At 49.7% G+C, this 20,732-nt stretch overlaps 2 protein-coding genes across 2 annotated transcripts; one reads left to right on the top strand and one right to left on the bottom strand.

Moving 5' to 3' along the window:
• Nucleotides 1-2,471: 2,471 nt before the first annotated feature.
• Nucleotides 2,472-5,186, top strand: igfbp1a (insulin-like growth factor binding protein 1a). The gene is made up of 4 exons (XM_068320129.1): nt 2,472-3,037; nt 3,132-3,301; nt 3,582-3,710; nt 4,109-5,186. Exons 1-4 carry the CDS (start codon nt 2,668-2,670, stop codon nt 4,217-4,219), a joined length of 780 nt encoding a protein of 259 aa, XP_068176230.1. The 5' UTR covers nt 2,472-2,667; the 3' UTR covers nt 4,220-5,186.
• A 1,142-nt stretch (nt 5,187-6,328) lies between these two features.
• Nucleotides 6,329-17,397, bottom strand: igfbp3 (insulin-like growth factor binding protein 3). The gene is made up of 4 exons (XM_068319978.1): nt 16,765-17,397; nt 14,825-15,051; nt 14,615-14,734; nt 6,329-8,540 (listed from the first exon to the last, which is right to left on the bottom strand). The coding sequence occupies exons 1-4, from the start codon at nt 17,126-17,128 to the stop codon at nt 8,415-8,417; spliced, it is 837 nt and encodes a 278-aa protein (XP_068176079.1). The 5' UTR covers nt 17,129-17,397; the 3' UTR covers nt 6,329-8,414.
• Nucleotides 17,398-20,732: the final 3,335 nt, after the last annotated feature.

Consider the following 20,732-nt stretch of genomic DNA (forward strand, 5'->3'; position numbering starts at 1 on the left):
TTTATTTAGTCTAAAAATTTCATTTTTTTTGTTGATCGGTCTCAAAAAATCTTTTTTTGGTAATGAAAAATGTTTTTAGACCAAACTATCGACCAAAAATACAATTGGTTTTGCTAATTTTTTTTCCGGACATTCTTGAAAAAAAGTTTTTCACGTCGCTCGGTCCAAGAAAAAATTGTTTTCAGCTGTGCGGTCGCTCTAAAAATGTTTTTTTTTTACCGGTTGGTCGGTCTGAAATTTTTTTTTTTCTGTAAGTCCAAAAAAATTTTTTTGGGTCGGTCGGTATAAAACTGTTTTGGGGGGGTCAGTCAGTGAAAAAAAATTTTTTTCAGTTGTTCAATTGGTAAGAAAATTTTTTTTTCAGTTGGTCGGTCAAATATTTTTTTTTTCGACTGGGCGGTCACTTTAAAACATATTTGTTTTGGAGTGGTTGTTCTAAAAAAATTTTTTTGGTCAGTCGGTCGGTCGGTTGTTTTAAAAAATTTTTACCAGTCGGTCAATTGCTGTATAAAAATATCTTTTTCACTGGTCTGTGTCAAATTTATTTTGTAGGTCAGTTGGTCCAAAAAACTTTTTTTTTAGGATGGTTATTCGGTCAAAAAATTTTTCGTCGGTCGGTCCAAAACATATTCTTTTAGCCGGGCAGTCACTTTAAACATTTTTTAAATCTAACTGGTTGGTTTAAAAAAAAATTTTGTTTTCGGTCAGTCAGTCCAAACAAATTTTTTGGTTGGTTGAAAAAAATTTTTTTCAACCGCTAAGTTGGTCTAAAAAATGTAATTCTTTGGTCAGTTCTTCAAAATTCTATTTTTTCAGCCAAGCGGTTGCTCTAAAAAATTTTTTTGGAGTGATTGGTGTAAAAAAAATTTTTGGTCGGCCGGTCAGTCGAAATATTTTCTTTGTCGGTTTAAAAAAATTTTTTTTTGGTTAGTCAGTCTGAAGAAAGTTTTTTTTCGATTGGTCGGATGCAGGTCCAGGTCAGTTGGATGCAGGTCCAGGCCGGTCGGTCGGTCGGTCGATCCCCTGCTCTAAATAACCACACAACTATCTACTTAATCTAACGCCCCGTCCACACGATGACGGATTTTTTAAAAAACGCAACTTTTTAAAAACGCATCGAAAACGATTCGCGTCCACACAACATTGTTTACAAAAAAATCTCTGTCCACACGTAAACGCAGCAGTGCGTTTTCGAAGACGGCTATAAGCATGCCAAACCATGTGGTGGCAGTATTGAGTCAAATTTTATCCAATAGGACACCTCATTGTTTTCACAACACACGGGCCCATAAATATGACGTCACAGAGGTTTTCGTCGCAGGCAAGACGTCAGCGTTTTTTAGAAGTTGCGGATTCACCGTCCACACGACAACGCAGACCCAGTGTTTTTAAAAAAATCCACCTCGGCCAGCATTTTTAAAAAGTTGCGTTTTCGGTCCGGGTATCTGCGTTGTTGTGTGGACGGAAGGCGTAAACGCAACAAAAAAGTTGCGTTTTCAAAAAATCCGTTATCGTGTGAACGGGGCCTAAGACAACTGTTACCGTTAGTTACTGTTGGTGACGTCACCTTGCACCGCCAGATGATCGTGTCATCATCAGTATCATCATCATCATCATCATCATCATCATCATCATCATCATCTTCATCATCTTCACACAGCAGCTCACATTAAAGCCTCATTTATTTTCTGGACGTCACGTGACCGACCGTTAACCCGGTTGACCGATGATGCAATCCGATCACGTTGTTGCGCGAACCGGAAGTCAGTTGCATCAGAAAAGTGACTCAGAGCAGAGAAAAATGAACGCGGTCCGGGGGACCAATCAAAGCGCAGCGCGTCTCTGTCCGTGTCAGCGGGGGTGGAGTGGGGGGGGGGGGCACCGGGACCACATGGCCGGTCTGGGACACCAAACGCTTGACGTTAAACTGTGAAAACGCGTCTGTGGTCATGTCCAGGCTGGGCTCTATTACTGCCCCAGGAAACGGGGTAATTACTGCTGGACACCTCCCAGACCGAACCCACGCGCTCCCGCCGTGACCTTGATTTGTGCAGCTATTTGTGAAAAGTTGGAGTTACGGTCCCTCAGATGTTACCTCCCATTCCGCGGGGGCGGGGTGTGCGCGCGGCGTGGGCGCGCGTAATGTGCGCTCAATATTACCCCCCCCCTAAACTTTAGTAAAAAGAGCGCAAACTGCCGTCACCGGTCACGGGGGGGTGGGGGGAGAGAGTTGCATCAGTGTGAGAAAAGGGGGGGTTGTTGTTGGTGGTGGGGGGGGTCAGCGCCTCAAACATCAAACACCGGTGGCGTCACTCCTCGCCGGTACGTGCGAGCACGCCCGTTCCAAAATAAATATTGACGTGAATGTTGTATTCAAATGAGCCGCCTGACCGGACGCACGCCGGCCAATCAGAGCGCGTCGTATCATCACACCTTCTTTTCAGAAATCATTCATAACCGATGCGTCAAACACTCGCGGAGAACCCGGCTATAAAAACGGCTGCGCGCAACGCGCAGTTAGACATCCTCCAAAAAATCAAAGGAAAGACTTAACTGAGCAGGAACCGGCTGACTGTTGTCTGACTGTTGGCTGACTGTTGTCTGACTGTTGTCTGACTGTTCTCTGCTTCTTCTCCGCGCTGCTCTACATCCACTCTCCCGCTCACTATGTTGCCAACGCGTGGATTATATCTGGTGGCGGCGCTGTGCTCCGCGCTGGCCGCCGGGGCGCTGGGGTCCCCGGTGGCGGGGCCAGAGCCGATCCGCTGCGCCGCCTGCACCCCGGAGAAGCTGAGCCAGTGTCCGGCGGTGGCGCCGGACTGCACCGAGGTGTTGCGGGAGCCCGGCTGCGGATGCTGCCTCGCCTGCGCCCTGCCGGCCGGGGAGCTGTGCGGGATCTACACGGCGCCGTGCGGCTCCGGAATGAGGTGCACCCCCAGACCGGGCGACCCGCGGCCGCTGCACTCCCTCACCCGCGGACAAGCGGTGTGCACGGTCAGCCCCGAGAGGGAGACGACCCCCGAGCCCCAAACGCAAGGTAGGTAGGCCCCTCCGCGGGTCCCGCAAATTCCTCCCCGAGCCGCTCCGAGCCGCTCGGCCCAGCCTCACGCTCTCTGTCCCGGCGTCCGCAGATCAGGGAGAGCCGGAGGCGGAGATGGAGAACGCGGCCATCATCCCGGACGCCGGCTACGGACACTACCTCCCCGGCCTCTCCAAACCCTACGACCCCCGGGGGTCCTCCGACGCGCAGGAGAGCATGAAAGCCAAACTGATCGCCATCCGCAAGAAGCTGGTGGAGCAGGTAGGCGCCCCGCACCGGCCCCCACCGGCCCCCACCGGCCCGGGAGGGCTCCTTGTGTGCAGAAAAGTTTTTGGGGGAGCTTCGTGTTAGCGTTGCTGGTTCAATTGGGGGGGCTGGTTGCGGCACAAGGGGGCGCTCGCGTACTTTTTGAAGAGAGAAATGGGGGGGTCGCGAGTTTTAGATCCACTTTGATGTCAGCCCACGTGGTTGCTGGTAATAAATGATTATTTCTACATGTCCCCCTCCCTCACCTCTTCACCTGCCCCCCCCCCCCTTACAGGGGCCCTGTCACGTGGAGCTGCAGAGAGCCTTGGACAAGATCGCCAAATCCCAACAGAAGCTAGGAGACAAGTTGACCAGATTCTACCTCCCCAACTGCGACAAACACGGGCTTTACAAACCAAAACAGGTGTGTGTGTGTGTGTGTGTGTGTGTGTGTGTGTGTGTGTGTGTGTGTGTGTGTGAGAGTGTGTGTGTGTGTGTGTGTGTGTGTGTGTGTGTAGCCAACATTATGTCAACTGTAGATTTGCAGGTTTGTTCAGTGCCTCAGTGTGTGTGTGTGTGTGTGTGTGTGTGTGTGTGTGTGTGTGTGTGTGTGTGTGTGTGTGTGTGAGAGTGTGTGTGTGTGTGTGTGTGTGTGTGTGTGTGTGTGTAGCCAACATTATGTCAACTGTAGATTTGCAGGTTTGTTCAGTGCCTCAGTGTGTGTGTGTGTGTGTGTGTGTGTGTGTGTGTGTGTGTGTGTTGCTGCATGTCCAAGCATGTGCTGAAAACTCAAAGGCTCTCTCCCCCCCTCCTCCCCGGCAGTGTGAGTCGTCTCTGGACGGTCAGAGGGGTCGATGTTGGTGCGTGAACTCCTGGAACGGCAAGAAGGTCCTGGGGTCGGGCGACCTGCTGGCGGACGCCGAGTGTCCTTAAGAAGAACCGACCACTGATGGAGAGCTGACCGAAAAAAGGAAGAAGAAGAAGAAGAAGAAGAAGAAGAAGCCACTGTTTTCCTTTTTGATAGCTGTTTATTTATTGTCCATGGTGGTGTTGAATTCAGGTACACTGTCATTGCGGGGGCCGAGCGTCCCTTCCTCCCTCCCTCCTCTTCAAACACCCGTCCCAAAGAGAGAAAAATATCTATTTTTGTTTTTCTGAAAAAAGATTTTGATATTGATGCATTTACTTCTCCTGTCTAGCCTTATTTATTTCCACGTATTTCATTTCATTTGTAATTATTTTATGAGTATTTATATCATTTGTGAGCCTTATTGTTATATTTTTTATTTTTATGGCTGTATAAAGTGTATATATGTATCTTGGCTCTGAGTAACTCCACTGAGTTGAGCTGGCCCCACCCTGAACGAGTCGTCTGGAGGTTTCGGGGCAAACCAGGCAGGAACAAAAGCACTGAGTGACCAAATGTCGTTTAGAAGTCTTTCTAAATGTTTCCACGCTTCCTTTCCATGTTTGTCCTCCGATGTGACACATAATCAACTCAATGCAAAACTGTCCTCAGAAAACACTTCCCATGGTTCCATGGGCTTACAGCTAGCATGACGGGCGGCGCCCGTGGGCGGCGCCTCTCAGACGGGTAAAATCTACATTAACCTACCTCCGATACTTGAGTGTCTGCTGTCAGTTGTGTTGATGTCATTAAAAACTTGTTTTGTTTCTCTCTGACCAAGAACACATGACCACAAAGAGCGGGTCAGCGTTAGCGCGCTAACGCGTGATGATTCCGCTACATGCTGCTGTTGTTGGTAGAGGGAGTTTGTGTTTTGTTCTGTTTTTTCCGTGAGTCGATTCCAAAGTTACTAACTGCTCACTGGTGTATGTATACTTTTGTAATGAGATGTAATAATAAAAGGTGTTATATTTAATAAAAACATTAACCTCAGCTATGGGCTCGCTGGCCTTCCTTTCACCTCAGGCGGGTCTATTTAGCGCGTCTATAGGAGGAAGAGTCGCCTCGCTTATGGAGGTCTGTGCAGATGCTGTCCTGGACCACATGTTCTATCTAAATCGGGCGTGTTTGCGTGCCGTGTTATCATGGCGATCTAAAGTGGAGGTCCACGTCTAACTTTAGCCGGCCGGCAGGGACATGGAGCTCAGCGCTGCCTTTTGACCCGCGCTCTGTTTGCCTTGGTCGGGCACAGGAATTCTCCTCCACCTCTGGTGCCCACTGCCAGCCTGCCTGGCACCACCACATTTATTTTTAATGCTTTTACAAATTGAACCTTTGCTTCCGTCCTTATTGACGCATTCCGAGCTCGACGGGTGCTCGCTTGCATTGGAGGACTCCGGTGCGAAGGAAGTCAATGATAACAAAAAAAATAAAAGTCTCTTTAAACGTGTTCACTTTTTATTTTAAAAAACAACAACAACAACAACAGAGATATTAAATACAAATTATACTCAGATTTTCTCCAAGAAAATAATCGCTGTGTGATTTCTAGTTCAGAATCAAAAAAACAAAACAAAAACTCTTTGAAGGATAAACTCGATAAAGAAAATACATTTACCCGTGAACAGAGAGATTCTTAACGTGACCAGCAGGGAAAAAATTAAACAATCAAAAGTGACGGAAGTGTGACCCTGGCTCCGCGTGAACGGACTGAGACGGGATGGCGAGGCGTGCATGGAGAGACTTATTGAGAGGTGACAGGTTCATGGGTCTTAAACTGAAGACCAGAGACCTGAGTGACCGATTTCGCCCCGAAACGAAACTCGCCTGCTGGGCGACAGAACGAATATTACAAAATAAAACATTCCTTAGTGATTATAATCCCCAAAATACACTGAATCATATAGACTTTGCTGTGCAATAGGTGAGAATTGTAAGAAAACCTAGTTTGGATCAGCTTATAATTCTTTCTTAGATAAATAATTTTCATTTTTTTAAGTACTGTACATGATGTCTAATCAGACACGTAGCTGGCCAGGAAATAATAATTATATATATGTATATATATATATATATATATATATATATATATATATATATATATATATATATATATATATATATATAAAAAGACACACAAATAGTAAGGAGGGAGTAGCTTAGACATATCTCTATGTGTTCCTCCCCTTACATCAAGTCTCTGAGCAGATGGACGTAGCACCAACAGGCCGGTTGTAAGTCGCTTCTGTTTGCAAAGGACAGTCTACAGCTGATTCCGCGCCACCGAGCGACCAGGCAAGCGTTCCCCCGTCGACGCTCCCTCAGCTTTTCAAGTCTTTACACAGGATGTGGAACAGCATCGGGCAGGAAGCTCCTCCCTCTCACCCCCTACCACTTGCGTGAATGCGTATTTGGTGCCGTGTCCACCTCGTGGAGATTTGTTGGCGTACGATCATACGAGCATTTCTCAAACAAACAAACAGTGACAACAAGAGAGAAAATAGTTGCCCTGAATGGAAAGCGTCTTTTACAGGAGGGGGCTTTCAGAAGTCCTGGTGTCGCTTGTTTTCCTCCCCCTCCCTGGGTTATTATTGTTTTCTTACAGTATCGCGCTGTTTCATCTGACATTACCTCCGAGGAAAGGCATGCCGATGCAGAAAGGTCCAATTGTCTTTAACTGCATGCATGACGGGTAGCGGCGCAGCTAAAGTGCTTTAAGTGCTTGTGCTTGAAGCGTAAGGGTTTGGGTGTGCGGGGTGTTGGGTTGGGGGGCAGCTGGTCACACCAGGCTTTTCCCAATTTTTTTGTAAAAAGCTGACACCAGGTTGTACCGCTGACAGGAGGCAGACGAGGGGGGGGTAGCGGGGCAGGTTCTGGGACGGCATCAGGCACCCAGACAAAGGTGAGGCTTCAGACCTTGGCGCTGGTACCACACGGGGTAAAACCAGGGGCCGGATCTGTTCAGGGACTCATCTACCGGGACATGAGCCCCTCCGTTAGTACTCCACCAAGAATCTGCTGTTTGAGTATTAAATATGCGCTCTCTGTTAGCTTGACTCAGGAAACCACCTCTCCATGGGATATACCATGCGCATTCGCACATTAGCACTTGTAAAAAACCTCAATCACAGTTTTTATGAACTGCCAAACCGTCCAATAGAGTCTCCATCGCTCTAGGACTGACATTATTGCTAGATGGGACTGGTTAGCTTGTAGCTTCTCACAAGATCAATGTGGTTGGGGACAGACGGTTAGCATCATATCTGTGTTTGCGTAGCTTGTTACTACAGTAGTGAGAGCCTGAACACGGGTGTGTTGTTATCAGAATGAAAGAGTTTGCTGACACCAGAGGGGTGGTTTTAGGACTTCCTCTTGGAGAGAGTCACCCTCCGTGTGGCTGCTAGCGAGCGAGGCTAATTCTAATGTTTCAGAGCAGGATTGATGAGTATTTGATACTGAAAGGCAGATTTCTGGTGGAGCAAGACTGTGGCTGGCGGAGGGGTCGACTTTTAAGGCACTTGATCTGCCTCCATTCCTTCCAGGTAGGAGGTTGAGGGAACAGCCAGAGGCAGCAAAGAGGGCCCTCGGTGGCCATTGTGCTGGATAAGAAGTCAAAGCCCTGCTATCCCATAATGCCTCACTTCAAAATGCACCCCGAGCCACATGGCGTTGTGTTCTGAATTGTTAACCGGGGGATGTCGGAACCGAACTTCGTGACACACAGTATTTACACTATGAGGAGAGCACACGCTCACGTCATGCACAGACATGCAGGTGTGCACAGATGTGTGCGCACGCACAAACACACACGCAGGTTAACACACAGACGGGAACACACAATAGAAACGGTGTTGGTGTTGTCGGGTCACAGTCACAAACAAGTCCTCTTTAAAGCGAGTGGAAAAGTCCCTCCTTTCTCTAAAAGGATAGTGCAGATGGTCGATTCTCTCTCTCTTCCCCTGCTTTTAAAGGAAGGACAGAGGATACCTAAACAGGACGGAAAGCTGTGATGGACAGGAGGCTTAGCTCCGCCCTTCCCCTCCCCCCTTGTTCTCGCCGAAACCCTCCAACAGAAACGAGACCCAATGTCGACGGTCCAGAGCCCTTTCAAATGTTTGCATGAAACTATAAGCAAGAGCAAAGTAGGCTCTCTCTCTCTTTCCTCCCCTCCCCTCATTCTCTGTCCTCCTCTCTCCGTCCACTGGGCGTCCCTCCGTCCTCTCATTTGCTCTCCAGGTTGTAGCACTGCATCTCGCCCCGCTCCCGGCCCTCGAAGCCGGGTAAGGGTTGCCCGTATTTGTCCACGCACCAGCAGTAGCCCCGCCTCCTGCCTTTGGATGGACGGCACTGCAAAGAAAAAAATTGAGATTAGCCGACTTCAACAAGAGGGACTAGACAGGTGGCGACAACCAACGGACTCCCAATCCGAGGAAGAGTCGGTAAAGATCCGCAGAGGATTTATCGCTTTGAGAAAGGTTGTGAAAACAGATTAGCGTTTCCAAGGCGATGGCGTTTATCAACAGCAGCTTCGATGTGCGTGTGCTACAATCTCTCCGATAGCTTTTGGCTGTTGGAGACTTGTCAGAGGACGAGTCTTGCCTCAGCAGAACTCCAGTAAGACAAACATGTCATCAATCCTGGGGAGGAATGTCCCGCCGTCTGGAACCGTCCCCCGCTTCTTCTACGTAAAAACCATCGGAGATAAACAGATGATTCAGCTCCTGAATAACAATACTAAATGTCTCAGGAGGTGTCCGTGTGCAAACAGGGCGCTGTGCAGTTTATTTACTGGGCTCATGGGCTACCGGTGGGGGGTAAACGGGTAAAAACGTGGACTATTTTCAACAGAGAGGGGCAGGAATGAGGGACACACGGAGTGAAGGAGTGTGAATGTAAACACGGAGATGCTAAAATATTTGCCAAGGCCGGCTGGAGGGCTGCGAGGAAAACCAGCGCTGCTATTCTGGGACTCTGGCAGACTCTCAAAATCACCTGGAGCTGATTATGGCAGGCGCGTGCACACGGAAAGGCACGCGAAAACACGCATGAGCAAACATGAAGGTACACATAAACAAGTCACAACAAAATGAATGCACTGTATGTATACATGCACACACACCCAGGGTAATATCAGATGTCCGCCTGGGGGGGCTGGGCCTCGTAGGGTGGCAACTTTATGAGGTAAACATGAAATGACACGATCCTGAACTCGGGCTCAGAAGGATCCTTGTCCGACCCATTGGGTCCCAGTTTGGGAACAGGTGACCAAACAGGAGACACGTGTGTCCCACCAGCACTGCAGGCTGGAAGCAGGGGGAGCATGGTGTCCATAAATGTAGAGACGGGGGCAGAACAATATTCCCGCTGAAGGGACACTCGCAGCGTTCACGGTACAACAGCTCTTCAGTCTGAAAGCCAAGCTGCAATAAAACCCGAAAACACGCCTTTTCCGTGTCCCAATAAAGTTTCTGCCTTTTTATGAGACGCATTAGCTTTTCACTTAGCATGGAAATAAAAACAAGAATGCCCCGGACTAATTTAGGCTTCAAGTAGAGCGAAAAGCTCTGTTACGATCCATCAGAGGTGTTTGACGGCATTGGGATGGACTCCAACGCACCCCATTATTTAGTGAAATATGGATAACAGTACTAGAATAATACTGCAAACCAACCAATCAACCAACCAAACAACCAACCAATTTAGAAGCCAAATTGATTTTCAAAGTCTAAAATTTTGTGTCGAGCGGACTTTCAGAAGTGCCTTTTTTTGCGGTCCATGACACTGGTTCACATATTTTATTGTGGATCAACATGATGCAACACCATTTACCCACAACCACCAAGTACAAACATACCATAATTGCATGTGAAGATGTAAAAACTGCATTAACCCTGTATATTTGATCCAATTTAAAGGGATTGCTGTTGTCTAGAACATTTGATGGATTGACAACATGACACAGCTGTGAATGTTTGTGTAATAGAATAAAGGGGAAGACTTGAACTTATTGGTCTCCAACAGGCTCAGTCGGGGTAAGAACCCACCAACAAGGGCCATCCCTCTCCACTTCCTGGTTCCCCCTGGAGGACCTGTAGGAGTTTCCAAACTGGACAGGGGAGCTAATACCTGCAGTAAACACCTGAACTCAACGGGTCTACCTTCCACACAGTTTACCAGACGTGGATGAAAATACCTGAGAATCAAAGCTAAAACTCTGCTCTTCGATTTCAGTGTCGTTTCATTTCCACCTGAACCATGAAGTTCTTGTTCTGATGGGCCACACTGCAGGCAACAGACAGACGCCGAGGCAGACAGACGGGCTTCAGAGTGCGACCAGGTGTCTGTTTCCGGCGTAGTCCACATCCACGTGAAGCCTGAGTGCACGATCAAAGGCTGCTTTATAGAGACAGAGTCCCATTAAAATACCAACGACTACTGTGCCAGTCTGGGGGCCGGTCTGCCGCCCAGCAGGCCCCGTTCTCACACACCACCTTCATCCAGGGATTCGTTTGGTCAACTTTCTACCTACCTCGCTTCCTCCTCCTCTTCTGTCTCAACCTGTTTTCTGCCTCTCTCTCCTCCCTCTTCCCTCCCACCAAGCCATCGTCTGAGTCTGCGGTCAGCTTCTATTTTAGCCCTGACCCAGTGGACGAGACCGCGGAGAGGAGCTTAACATTGTGTTCCTCTGCTCTGGTTAATGATGATGGAGTCCTGTGTGTGTGTGTGTGTGTGTGTGTGTGTGTGTGTGTGTGTGTGTGTGTGTGTGTGTGTGTGTGTGTGTGTGTATGGGAGGGTTGAAAAGCCAAAGGAGAGACGGAAGGGAGAGGAAGAGCAGAATGTGTGTGTGTACATTCCCCTGTTGTTTGGCTACCTCTGAATTTCCACTCAATCTGTCTTTCATCTGTGAACGATTAGCAGTCGTCCCTGAACACGCACCAATGTGGACATTCACACGCACCAATGTGGACATTCACACGCACCAATGTGGACATTCACACGCACCAATGTGGACATTCACACGCACCAACGTGGACATTCACACGCACCAACGTGGACATTCACACGCACCAATGTGGACATTCACATGCAGCAACGTGAACATTCACGTGCTTGAATGAGAGCATACACACATGTATACATAAACATTCACACGCGCAAATGTGAACATTCACGTGCACAAGCGTGAACATATACATGTGTGAACTTGAACATGAACACACATGAACGTGAACATACACACGCCCATATATGACCATTCACGCGTTGCAAAAAAACAGCTTTATAAACTGTCCCAAATATTCATACGCTAAAAAACGGTTCTTCATGCAGCCGTGCTAGCTGGCTAATCTTAGGCGAGCTAATTGCTAAGAGGAGAGGTGATTCAATTCCGGTCCATCAAATCCAAACACACATTCTGTCCTCACCCAGGATTCATAGCACACAGGCCGTGTTTAGGCCCAAGCTTACCCAGGTGAGCTGACGCTGTTTTTTGGAGGCGGAGTCTCTTCAGGTACAAACCAATCCTGAAGCACAGTCTGCACCAGGGCTCATACATCGTGCCCCAGATTGTCCGGCCTGGGCCGTCCCTAAAAAAAGCCCGTGCCCTCCCCCCTGCGCGTTCATAATGCTACCTTTATGATGCGTGCATGCTGGGGTGTCGTGCATATGAATGCACGCTCTTGTGACGCCGGCCTTTATGGCTAATAGCAGCACTGCTGGGCTTCACGGACATTAAAAAGAGCCTCGTCCCACCGCAGGATAAACACAAGCTCATAAAGTGTAATATGTGTGAGTGTGTATAGGGGCGCGCGTTTGTGTATTCGTGTTAAAGAGGGTGCATCTGTGTGTGTGTGTGTGTGTTTGTTGCTCCAGGACATTGCTTTAAAAAACTGAGAAAAAGTGTCCCGTTGAATTAATCTCCAGAATAACCCGTGTTTATTTTAGAAGAATGGAGCTACACAAACCCAGACGTATAAATGATCTATGAAACCAGTGTGATGACTGGACACAGGCAGCGACGGGACACCTTCGAGATAAAGCAACAACACAACTCAATCCGTCATTTACGCCGTTCTTAAAGGGAGAAAAAACAACAACGTTTTTTGTCGTCGGTTTTATGCAACAAAAACTTCATTTCCCCCAGGAGAGAAGGGAGGAGAGGTGGATGAGAAAACCCAGAACGGAGGACAGAGACAGAGTGAAAATAGATGTCTGGGTCCCCGAAGGTTGGCCGGTTATTATAAAGCCATTGTGGTCGGTTGTATGTTTCCACGGATACTTTTGAGTCACGCTCAATAAGTCAACCCTTATGGGCCCTGGCACCGTCGGCGAGGGAGGAGGGACAAGGGTACACGAGCACCTGGCCCACATCCTTAACCCGCTGCTTCCTCCTCTTCTTCTCGACACACAGACACACACACACACACACACACACACACACACACACATGCCGTTGTCCCATTCACAAGCCTCACCAGGGGAGATTCCTGGCCAAACAAGGAAGGACAAGCCAGGTGGGCGGGAGGACAGGATGGACGGAATTATGGAGCGGGCAGACAGGACAAAAGATGGGTGGGTGACTGTAGGGGGGAGCACAATGGGAGTACTGATGGGTGGTGAAATGATGGAATAGAGAGGGGGGGGGAGCAGTGAGTGAGAGACTTTGAGGGGTGTTGGGTATGCTTGGCCCAAACTGGGATACTGGGCCGATTCATATAACTGGTGCTAAAAATAGGCTTCTCTATAGACGAGCTAGTGCTAACTCGACTCGAACGTCTGCTGGGGGGCTCAAATAACCAGAAACACACACTGAAAACACACACACACACAAAGTGGGGGCTTTGCCCCTCCTGATAGTCGACCTCTAGATCAATCATTCTATCAAATGCGGAGATTGTCCAGGACAACCAAACCAAATTTTGACCCTACCCTTGACTTCGACTTGCCCTGAAACTTCATTCTTAGTGAATGCACGAAACTTTTTGAAGGGGGAGGGCAGCTACAAAGATGGGATTTTTTAGTTTAGGTGGTGGGGAGGGGCGTACCTTTCCTGATTTGTCTGACTCGATGGGGCATACCCTTGCGAATCCCTGCAGCGACCAGCGTCTCTGACTGATCTGTGCAGGTTGAAACATCCTCCATCAAAAATAGATCTTTTTTTTCCCCCAGCGGGCCGGAGAGGAGCGCGGTGTCTAAAAACGTACCTGATGGAATCACAAGCATCATCTAGGATGGCCGCCATCGACTGGGGCGGCGGCGGATGCTCACGAATTCGAGAGGTTTATTGCTTTTTATTTTAGTTCCTGTTGATCCTTCGTTCGCGGAACTAAAAGCCGGAACAGTTCCCGGTACTTTTTTATAGCACTTGTCTACAATATAAAATTTCAATCTGTCTCCTCCAAATATCGAGACAACCCGTGAATCATGGTTGTTTCCCAACGGTTCACTCCTCCCCCACCACCTCCCTTCTTTTCACAGTATTGTCACCCTAGACGGTTCACACGGTCTCCTCTTAGTCGCGTTTCCGGTCATAAATCTCCGTGAAGGCACATCCACTCGGATGGATTTAACACCCCGCACCCCGCTGGCCTTCTGGGAAACAGGCGACACACACACACACACACACACAATCAGACAGGACTCTTCCTTGTTGGCTGATGAAATCTGGGACAGGAACGAGGAAGCTGATTTTAATGAGTAAGACAATCTCCCCAACCGCACTTTGGAGACCTGGGGGTGATTGACTCCGGGTGTTGGTTCTGGTTCAACCTGTTCTCTGACTCATGTCTGAGACTCGGCGGGGAAAAATTATCGCGTTATCAATTGGCCCCCCCTCCAGTTGACTGTCTCACACCTGCCCTCCCCCCGTCCCTTCCGGTCAGGACATCGCTCGACAGGCCACTCCAAAGAATCTCCACCGTCCCGGTGTCCAAATGAGGCCATGGGTGGCCCCGAGTCTGCCCGACCAAAACCAGGAGAAGTGAAGCGGCCACGGCTGTTTGTTTTCGTACCGCGCCAACAGCAGCACACACACCTACACACACCCCTAAACTACCAGCGCCATACTTACACTCCCCTGCCGCCACACACACACTCCCAGACCACATTCTTACATCCCTACCCCCCCGCCCCGACTCTCCCACACCACACACCCACAAACACACCTGACCGACTTCACTTCCTGTGAAGCGTGAGTCAGACGGCTGCTGTGCATTTACCGGAGTAATACACGGTTATTAGCCATTCTGATAATATAGTGTTGATGTAGCTGTCAAGGCAACCTGGGGGCAGGGGGGTGCTCTTGTGGGTGGTGGGGGGCGGAGAGGGATGAGTCCCTGAGGATTCTTTGGAAGTGTTCAGGCATGCGGTGGGTCTGCTCGCATGTGTCCTCAGGTGTGTGTGTGTGTGTGTGTGTCATTCACCTGTTTCTTCTTGTAGAAGCCCTTCCTGTCACAGTTGGGTATGCGGAATCCTCTGGGGTTGAGCACGTTGCTGATCTTCAGGCTGCTCAAGATGCTCTCCATCTCCCGCCGACACGGTCCCTGGAAGCCACGGCAACAACACACGTCAGGCGTCACACCGCCCCGCTCCCCACCTGAACCTCACGGTGGCGTTTGATGGGCGTGACTTACATACTCAGTCTCCCTCTTGTTCTCCAGGGAGAAGTTGTGGACGTCCATGTTGGCGCCCCCCCCCGCCGACTCCACCTTGTAGCTCTGGGTCTTGCGGTGGTGATCTTTCTGGATTAGTTTGTTGCGCAGCGAGTGCCGGCTGTGGCCGCCCTTCACCGTCGTCAGGTCGGGCAGCACGGCGGCGGTGGCGTTCCCGTTGACGCGGTCGTCTTCGACCTGGTTTGAGTCTGCATGGGAGAGGGGTTGGGGGGGGGGGTCAGTTTTCAAGAGTTCTGTTTGCTTTTTTTTTTCGGAAAAAAATTTGGGGTGAAATAAAGTTAGCCTGTTGCTAACTTGTGAGCAGAGTGACAACAGAAGCACGGAGAACCAAACTAGCCGCCACGTGCCAACCGGTTGGCCACGAGGCCACAGCTAGCAGCGCGGAGACATCCAGGAGAAGCTGGGGGGCGGTGGGGTGGGGTGGGGTGGAGTGGGAACACGCAGGCGGCGGCCGACACACGCCCAAACCGTTAGGAACCGTTAACTGAAAGCAGATTGTGTGTTGGAGCCCTGCGGTGAGGGTGGCGGGGGGGGCGTGGCTCCTGTGGGCAGTCAAGCTGGAAATCCACCCCGTCTCCGTGACCATGTGATCAATTAGGGACATGGTGGGGGCAACAACAGGGATGGCAACAACAGCATCAGCTGGGGCAGGAGGCAGGCGGGAGGCAGCAGAGGCTCTCTAACCATCGGTACGGGGGTACAAACATTTACCCCCCCCCCCCCCCCGTAGGAAGACTAGTGTCGGCTAGATGAAAACATTACGCAATTTGTTTGTGTCCCGGCACCGGGATGAATGTACAAACTGCGGGGAGCTCGTTAACGCGGGGAGCAGAGGCTCATGGGAACTGGTGCTGGTGGGAACCGCTGGCCTGTACTTACCCGCTCTGACCAGCAGGGGCGCTTGGGCTCGATTTCCTTCTGAACTTTTTTCTTTCCCTTTCTTCAATCTCAGCGTGAATTGATGACGCGTTTCCGGATCGAGCTGATAGAAGCTCACCGTTAAATCATTCCACAGGATGAGTTTCATCCATTCATTCATCCATTCATTTATTTATTTGTTTCTGCTGTAGCATCAGAATTCATGTAAACTGTCCCGTCCAATCAGAGAGCAGATACCCAACGACACAAGGCGTGTGTGTGTGTGTGTGTGTGTGTGTGTGTGTGTGTGTGTGTGTGTGTGTGTGTGTGTGTGTGTGTGTGTGTGTGTGTGTGTGTGGACTGCTCGCGCGCTACACATTACTGTGGTGAAGCCAAATAGCCAAGTAGAGGAAAACACACGGAGGCTCCTGCAGGCCTGACGTCATCAGTGCCTGAACACACATACCAGTGTGTGTTCGCACGGAGGTGGCGTGTGTGCAGCATGACTCCACGGACACTAAACACAATACAGATGCGAGCATCTTCACGACACTGTGTGTGTGTGTGTGTGTGTGTGTGTGTGTGTGTGTGTGTGTGTGTGTGTGTGTGTGTGTGTGTGTGTGTGTGTGTGTGTGTGTGTGTGTGTGTGTGTGTGAAGCGCAGTGCTGTTTATTTCTTAATCAGTTCGTAAGCAGCAACATTTCACACGCGTCTTTGCGCATTATCCTTGATCCAAATCTGTGCGCGCATGGAGAAAAAAACCCCAAACGATTACCGGCTGCGTAAAGGTCCAAGCCGGAGCCGGAGCGACCCGCTCCAACTTTCTGGAGTAGTTTCACCCACGCAAACACATCTCCCCTCGACCTGGCAGGTTGGGATGGCGTGAAACTTGGTAACGGCGCGCGTAACGCGCGTTGCGCACCACCTGCCCTTAATAGATAGGTTTTACGCATCATTTTTCGCAATCATCCGAACAGGTGAGACCGATCATGTTAGCAGCCACCAAACAGCACCCCACGCACACCTCCACGCACGCCTCTCACCTCGCCTCGGAGCCGGCAGCAGGAGGCCGTGGAGCTTTTTGGCCGCCGCGCTGGCGCACGCTCCCCGTCCCTCCAGCAGCGCCTGCAGCGGTCGCGTCTCCCCAGGCTGGTGCTGGCAGGTCAACCCGGAGCCGCAGCGCGCCGTGTACACTCCACACGCCTGCCCCGCGCCCAGGGCGCACGTCGTGCAGCAGCCGCAGCCGGGCTCCCTCACCCGCTCCGCGCAGTCCTTGGGCAGCGGCTTGCACAGCAGGAGCGAGCCGGGGTCGCACGTCTCGCACCGAACCACCGGCCCCACGGTCCCGGCGAGCCGGATGAAGGCAGCCAGCGCGGCGGCGAGACAGAGCGCGCAGAGACCGGGCATCGTGCCGGCTGAAGCTGGTCACAAAGGAGCGGTGTGCGGGTTGTCGCTGGGGCTTAAAGGGACTCTCTGTGACGCAGCGGGCCGGTTAGCCTTCTCCATCTGTGTTTTCTTTTACGCGAACTTCTCGTTTTATACAGGCGGGGAAAAAAAAGAGCCAACAAGTCACACCCTCCTCTGTATGAATAATGTAAACGGAGAGCCCCGACATGAGGGACCACTGCGTCCAGCCCGGATCACCGAGCCGCTCCAGCGCGCAGCTCCGTTAATCTCTCTAATGATTCACAGACGCTTCATCTGCTGCGTTCAGGAACCTCCTTGTTCGCAAACGTGTTGTTATTTACGCGCCATTTGTCACACAGAACGGACGGCTGGAACGCGGTTTCCTGAGTGTGCGTGGGGTTACGTTTCACGTTGGGGGAACAGAAATATTTAGTGTGATGCAGATTTCCACCAGAGAGAGAAAGCAGCAGCAGAGAAGGTCGCTTCTGTTTTGGCTGCTCCCAAACCCTCGGTGGGGGGTGGGGGGGTCACACCGCTGGCCACATCCCCTGCTGGCATCGCTGGTATGTGCGCGCATACCGCTGCCCCCCTCCAAAAAAAGCGCAGTGCTGATAAAACATTCCTCTGGGCAGGTGCGTAGGTGGCCTCAAACCGTTTCTCCTTTACGCACAACCTCAGCATCCCAGTGGAAGCTGCAGCGCTCAATCAGAGCCCCCACCACACACACACACACACGGACTCACCTTTCACATACCCCCCCCTCCCTTAGCAGACCTGGCAACTCCACTCAAGCCCTACCGCCAAGCACGCAGACCCCCCCCCCCCGCGCCTGTACCTTCTACCTCACCGGATTTCAAATTATTAGAAAGAAAATGTTCAGATTCTGCAGCCTCAGCATCGCAACCCCCCCCCCCCTGTCCAGCATATCCTCTTCTGCAATAACAAACGCGGGAGGGGGGCACACGCTGAGAAAATAAAGCAATCAGTATCGCCCATTGTGTGATTTCTACCACAGAAGCAGAAAAACTGTTGAGACTGCATTATGAAAAACAAGCAGCGGTAAGGAAACACCCCCAGGACCCCCCCCCCCCCAGAATGTCTCCAGCCAAGATTAGTTTTCTTATTATTTGATGTTTTTGCTCCTTCTGCATTTATTTGGAGTCTGACTTGAGTCGCTCCAGGTCCTGGTTTCCCTGGAGGAACCTGAAACCGAAGCAGCTCCAGACGGACCGGGTTCCTCTCCGGCCTCCAGGTCGGGTCGACGGGTCGGAACACAACCACCTCCTGTCCCTCACATGGACCCGGATCAGTTTGCTTCTGGACAGTGTGGGTATGAAGTTAAAAAAGAAGAAGCACACCCCCCACCCCCACCCCGGCACCTGCTCTGTATGGCGTTTAGATACCTGTTGAAGAGGAAGCTCACCTCTGATTGGTCGTACGTCCACCAGGAAGTAACGGCTTCGGCATCTTCCTCCTGATGAGGGGGAAAAAGATGGGTCACTTCCTGTTTTCTATCCAATCAGGCGACAGTTTCAGGGTTAGAAAGTCAGAAATATGATTATTAAATTAAATCATCTTTAATGATAAGATTTTCAGATCCCACCCACTTCCTGTTTGTTTTTTTGTAGCTTCCATTCCTCGTCTCTTGTGATTGGAGGAAATTTTGATTCTCCTGTTTTTAATCTTTGCTTCAGCGCCTCCATCGGCATTCCTCCAATGCATTCCCACAATGCATCATATTTCAGGCTTCTCTTTGTTGGTTTGTGCTGAACGTCTAACGCCCTCGAGGGCGTGTTGTTTAAAACGGCGTCCAGTAAACAACAAAATAACACAGGAAAAAACAATTATTTGCTTTCTGTGTTATAAGGGGGCGGAGCTTGTCCTTTTAGCAGGTCTAGCTTCTCAATAATTGATTCAGTTGAGGGTAAACGCATAAAAAAAAACTCCATCGACTGCAGTTCAAGTTAAGTTTATCGAGTCGTTTGATTTCCACCACTAATGGTTGTGATGATGCTAAAAATCTTTGCAATGACTTCATTTTCTGCTCCACGAAATCATGTTAACGTCTGTACAACAAAACCCAAATGTTTTAAGACGGTCGGGTTTGTGTCGCCGCTGCAAAACTGAGGACTCAGAATAGAGTCAGGGAACATTAAATGACTAAATTGTGAGACTTGTCCAAGCTCACCAACAGGCCACAGATAAAGTGACGATCCAATAATGGTCAGAAACAGATCTTCCCCCAAGACTAAAAACTTTTTTTTTAAAAATAAAATCAACACAAAAACCAACGGACCTATCAGATCTCAATTACCTGCATGAGCACCGACAGCTCCACCGTCCGAACAGCCCCACCGTCACCGGCCCCGCAGCACTCACGCAAAGGAAAGGACAATTCAAAACATTCTAAAAGTTAGCAGTACTGCTGCCACAGTCCAGAATATTGTCTTGGGGGAAAAGTAAATACAAGTCTAGAATAAATACAAGGACTTCAAATGGGCATAATAACCTAAGAAACTAAATGGAACAAAATAAAACAATGGAAACAAAACAGCAAAAAGACGACTTATAGCAGCATGTGCAGCAATCAACTCCTGAGCCAGAAAGGAAGCATGGTAACAGATTACACCAAGTCCTGGCTGATTCCTGCTACCAAACTCTGGTGGCTGAGGAGGGACAGTCTTTACCCGTCACATTCGGCTCATTTTATGCCAACGCCACCGTCTTGGTTTCTTGGTTTTATACGAATTCCATCTTAATGAAATGAGGTAAACTAGCCCACGGCCGTACGTAGAGTACCCTCTTTGGGAATACAGTAATCCGTCGCACATTCTCACATCAACGCACGCGACTTCACCTCATCGCGGATTTCTAGTCGGCAGTCACGTGATACCGTACACGCATTCTATTGGCTGACGGCATCCAGAAGTACGCTACGTTCTGTGAGTCTCGGACTTCCATGAGACAAAAAACAGACATTTCAAAGCACTTTAACAGACAGAAAACCCCAACTGAACCCTCCAGAGCATTGGTGACAGTGGTGGGGAAAAACTCCCTCGTTGAGGAAGAAACTCCGGGCAGAACCCAGACTCTTTTGGTTGGGTGGAAAATAAATAAAAGGAAGACAAGAACAGGGTAAGAGAGAGAGAGACAGAGAGAGAGTGGCAGATAGGCCAGACAGTCAGTGTTGCTTGATTTTTACTCGTTTGTAGATGTTTTAGCCTCGTAGAGATGCGTCAGGCGGTGTGAACGGGGATTTATGGAGTTCAAGATCTACAGTTGTTCGAATTTGTCTTTACGATTCTGTTGGGTTGTTTTTTTTTACACAGATAGGAAACATGTGACTGTCAAATTTAAATTTTATGTGTTTTCCATGTTGGACAATCCTAAAAGTTTCCACATATAGTTCATTTTCTTGGAAAGATCACGCTTTCTCTGGCGATGACGGCTTTTATTTAAATCTGTTAAATGATTTATGTTTCTTCGTATCGCGGAACGCCGTACGGTAACGTTCTCTTCCTGTTTTATCTGTTTCTAATAAATGGGTGGAATGAACACGGCCTTCAGGCCACAGTTAGAGAAACATCTGGAGACGACAAAATAA

Source organism: Antennarius striatus, chromosome 7 (genome assembly GCF_040054535.1).
Source record: "Antennarius striatus isolate MH-2024 chromosome 7, ASM4005453v1, whole genome shotgun sequence".
In the NCBI taxonomy this organism is placed as follows: Eukaryota; Metazoa; Chordata; class Actinopteri; order Lophiiformes; family Antennariidae; genus Antennarius; species Antennarius striatus.

What these genes read in the sequence shown, in the direction of transcription:
- igfbp1a (XM_068320129.1), top strand. Translation starts at nt 2,668, where the DNA reads ATGTTGCCAACGCGTGGATTATATCTGGTGGCGGCGCTGTGCTCCGCG. An exon ending in CCCCGAGCCCCAAACGCAAG is followed by an intron (nt 3,038 to 3,131) that starts GTAGGTAGGCCC and finishes CGGCGTCCGCAG; the next exon opens with ATCAGGGAGAGCCGGAGGCG. An exon ending in GCAAGAAGCTGGTGGAGCAG is followed by an intron (nt 3,302 to 3,581) that starts GTAGGCGCCCCG and finishes CCCCCCTTACAG; the next exon opens with GGGCCCTGTCACGTGGAGCT.
- igfbp3 (XM_068319978.1), bottom strand. Translation starts at nt 17,128, where the DNA reads ATGCCCGGTCTCTGCGCGCTCTGTCTCGCCGCCGCGCTGGCTGCCTTC. An exon ending in ACAAGAGGGAGACTGAGTAT is followed by an intron (nt 14,735 to 14,824) that starts GTAAGTCACGCC and finishes CGTGGCTTCCAG; the next exon opens with GGACCGTGTCGGCGGGAGAT. An exon ending in GCTTCTACAAGAAGAAACAG is followed by an intron (nt 8,541 to 14,614) that starts GTGAATGACACA and finishes TTTTCTTTGCAG; the next exon opens with TGCCGTCCATCCAAAGGCAG.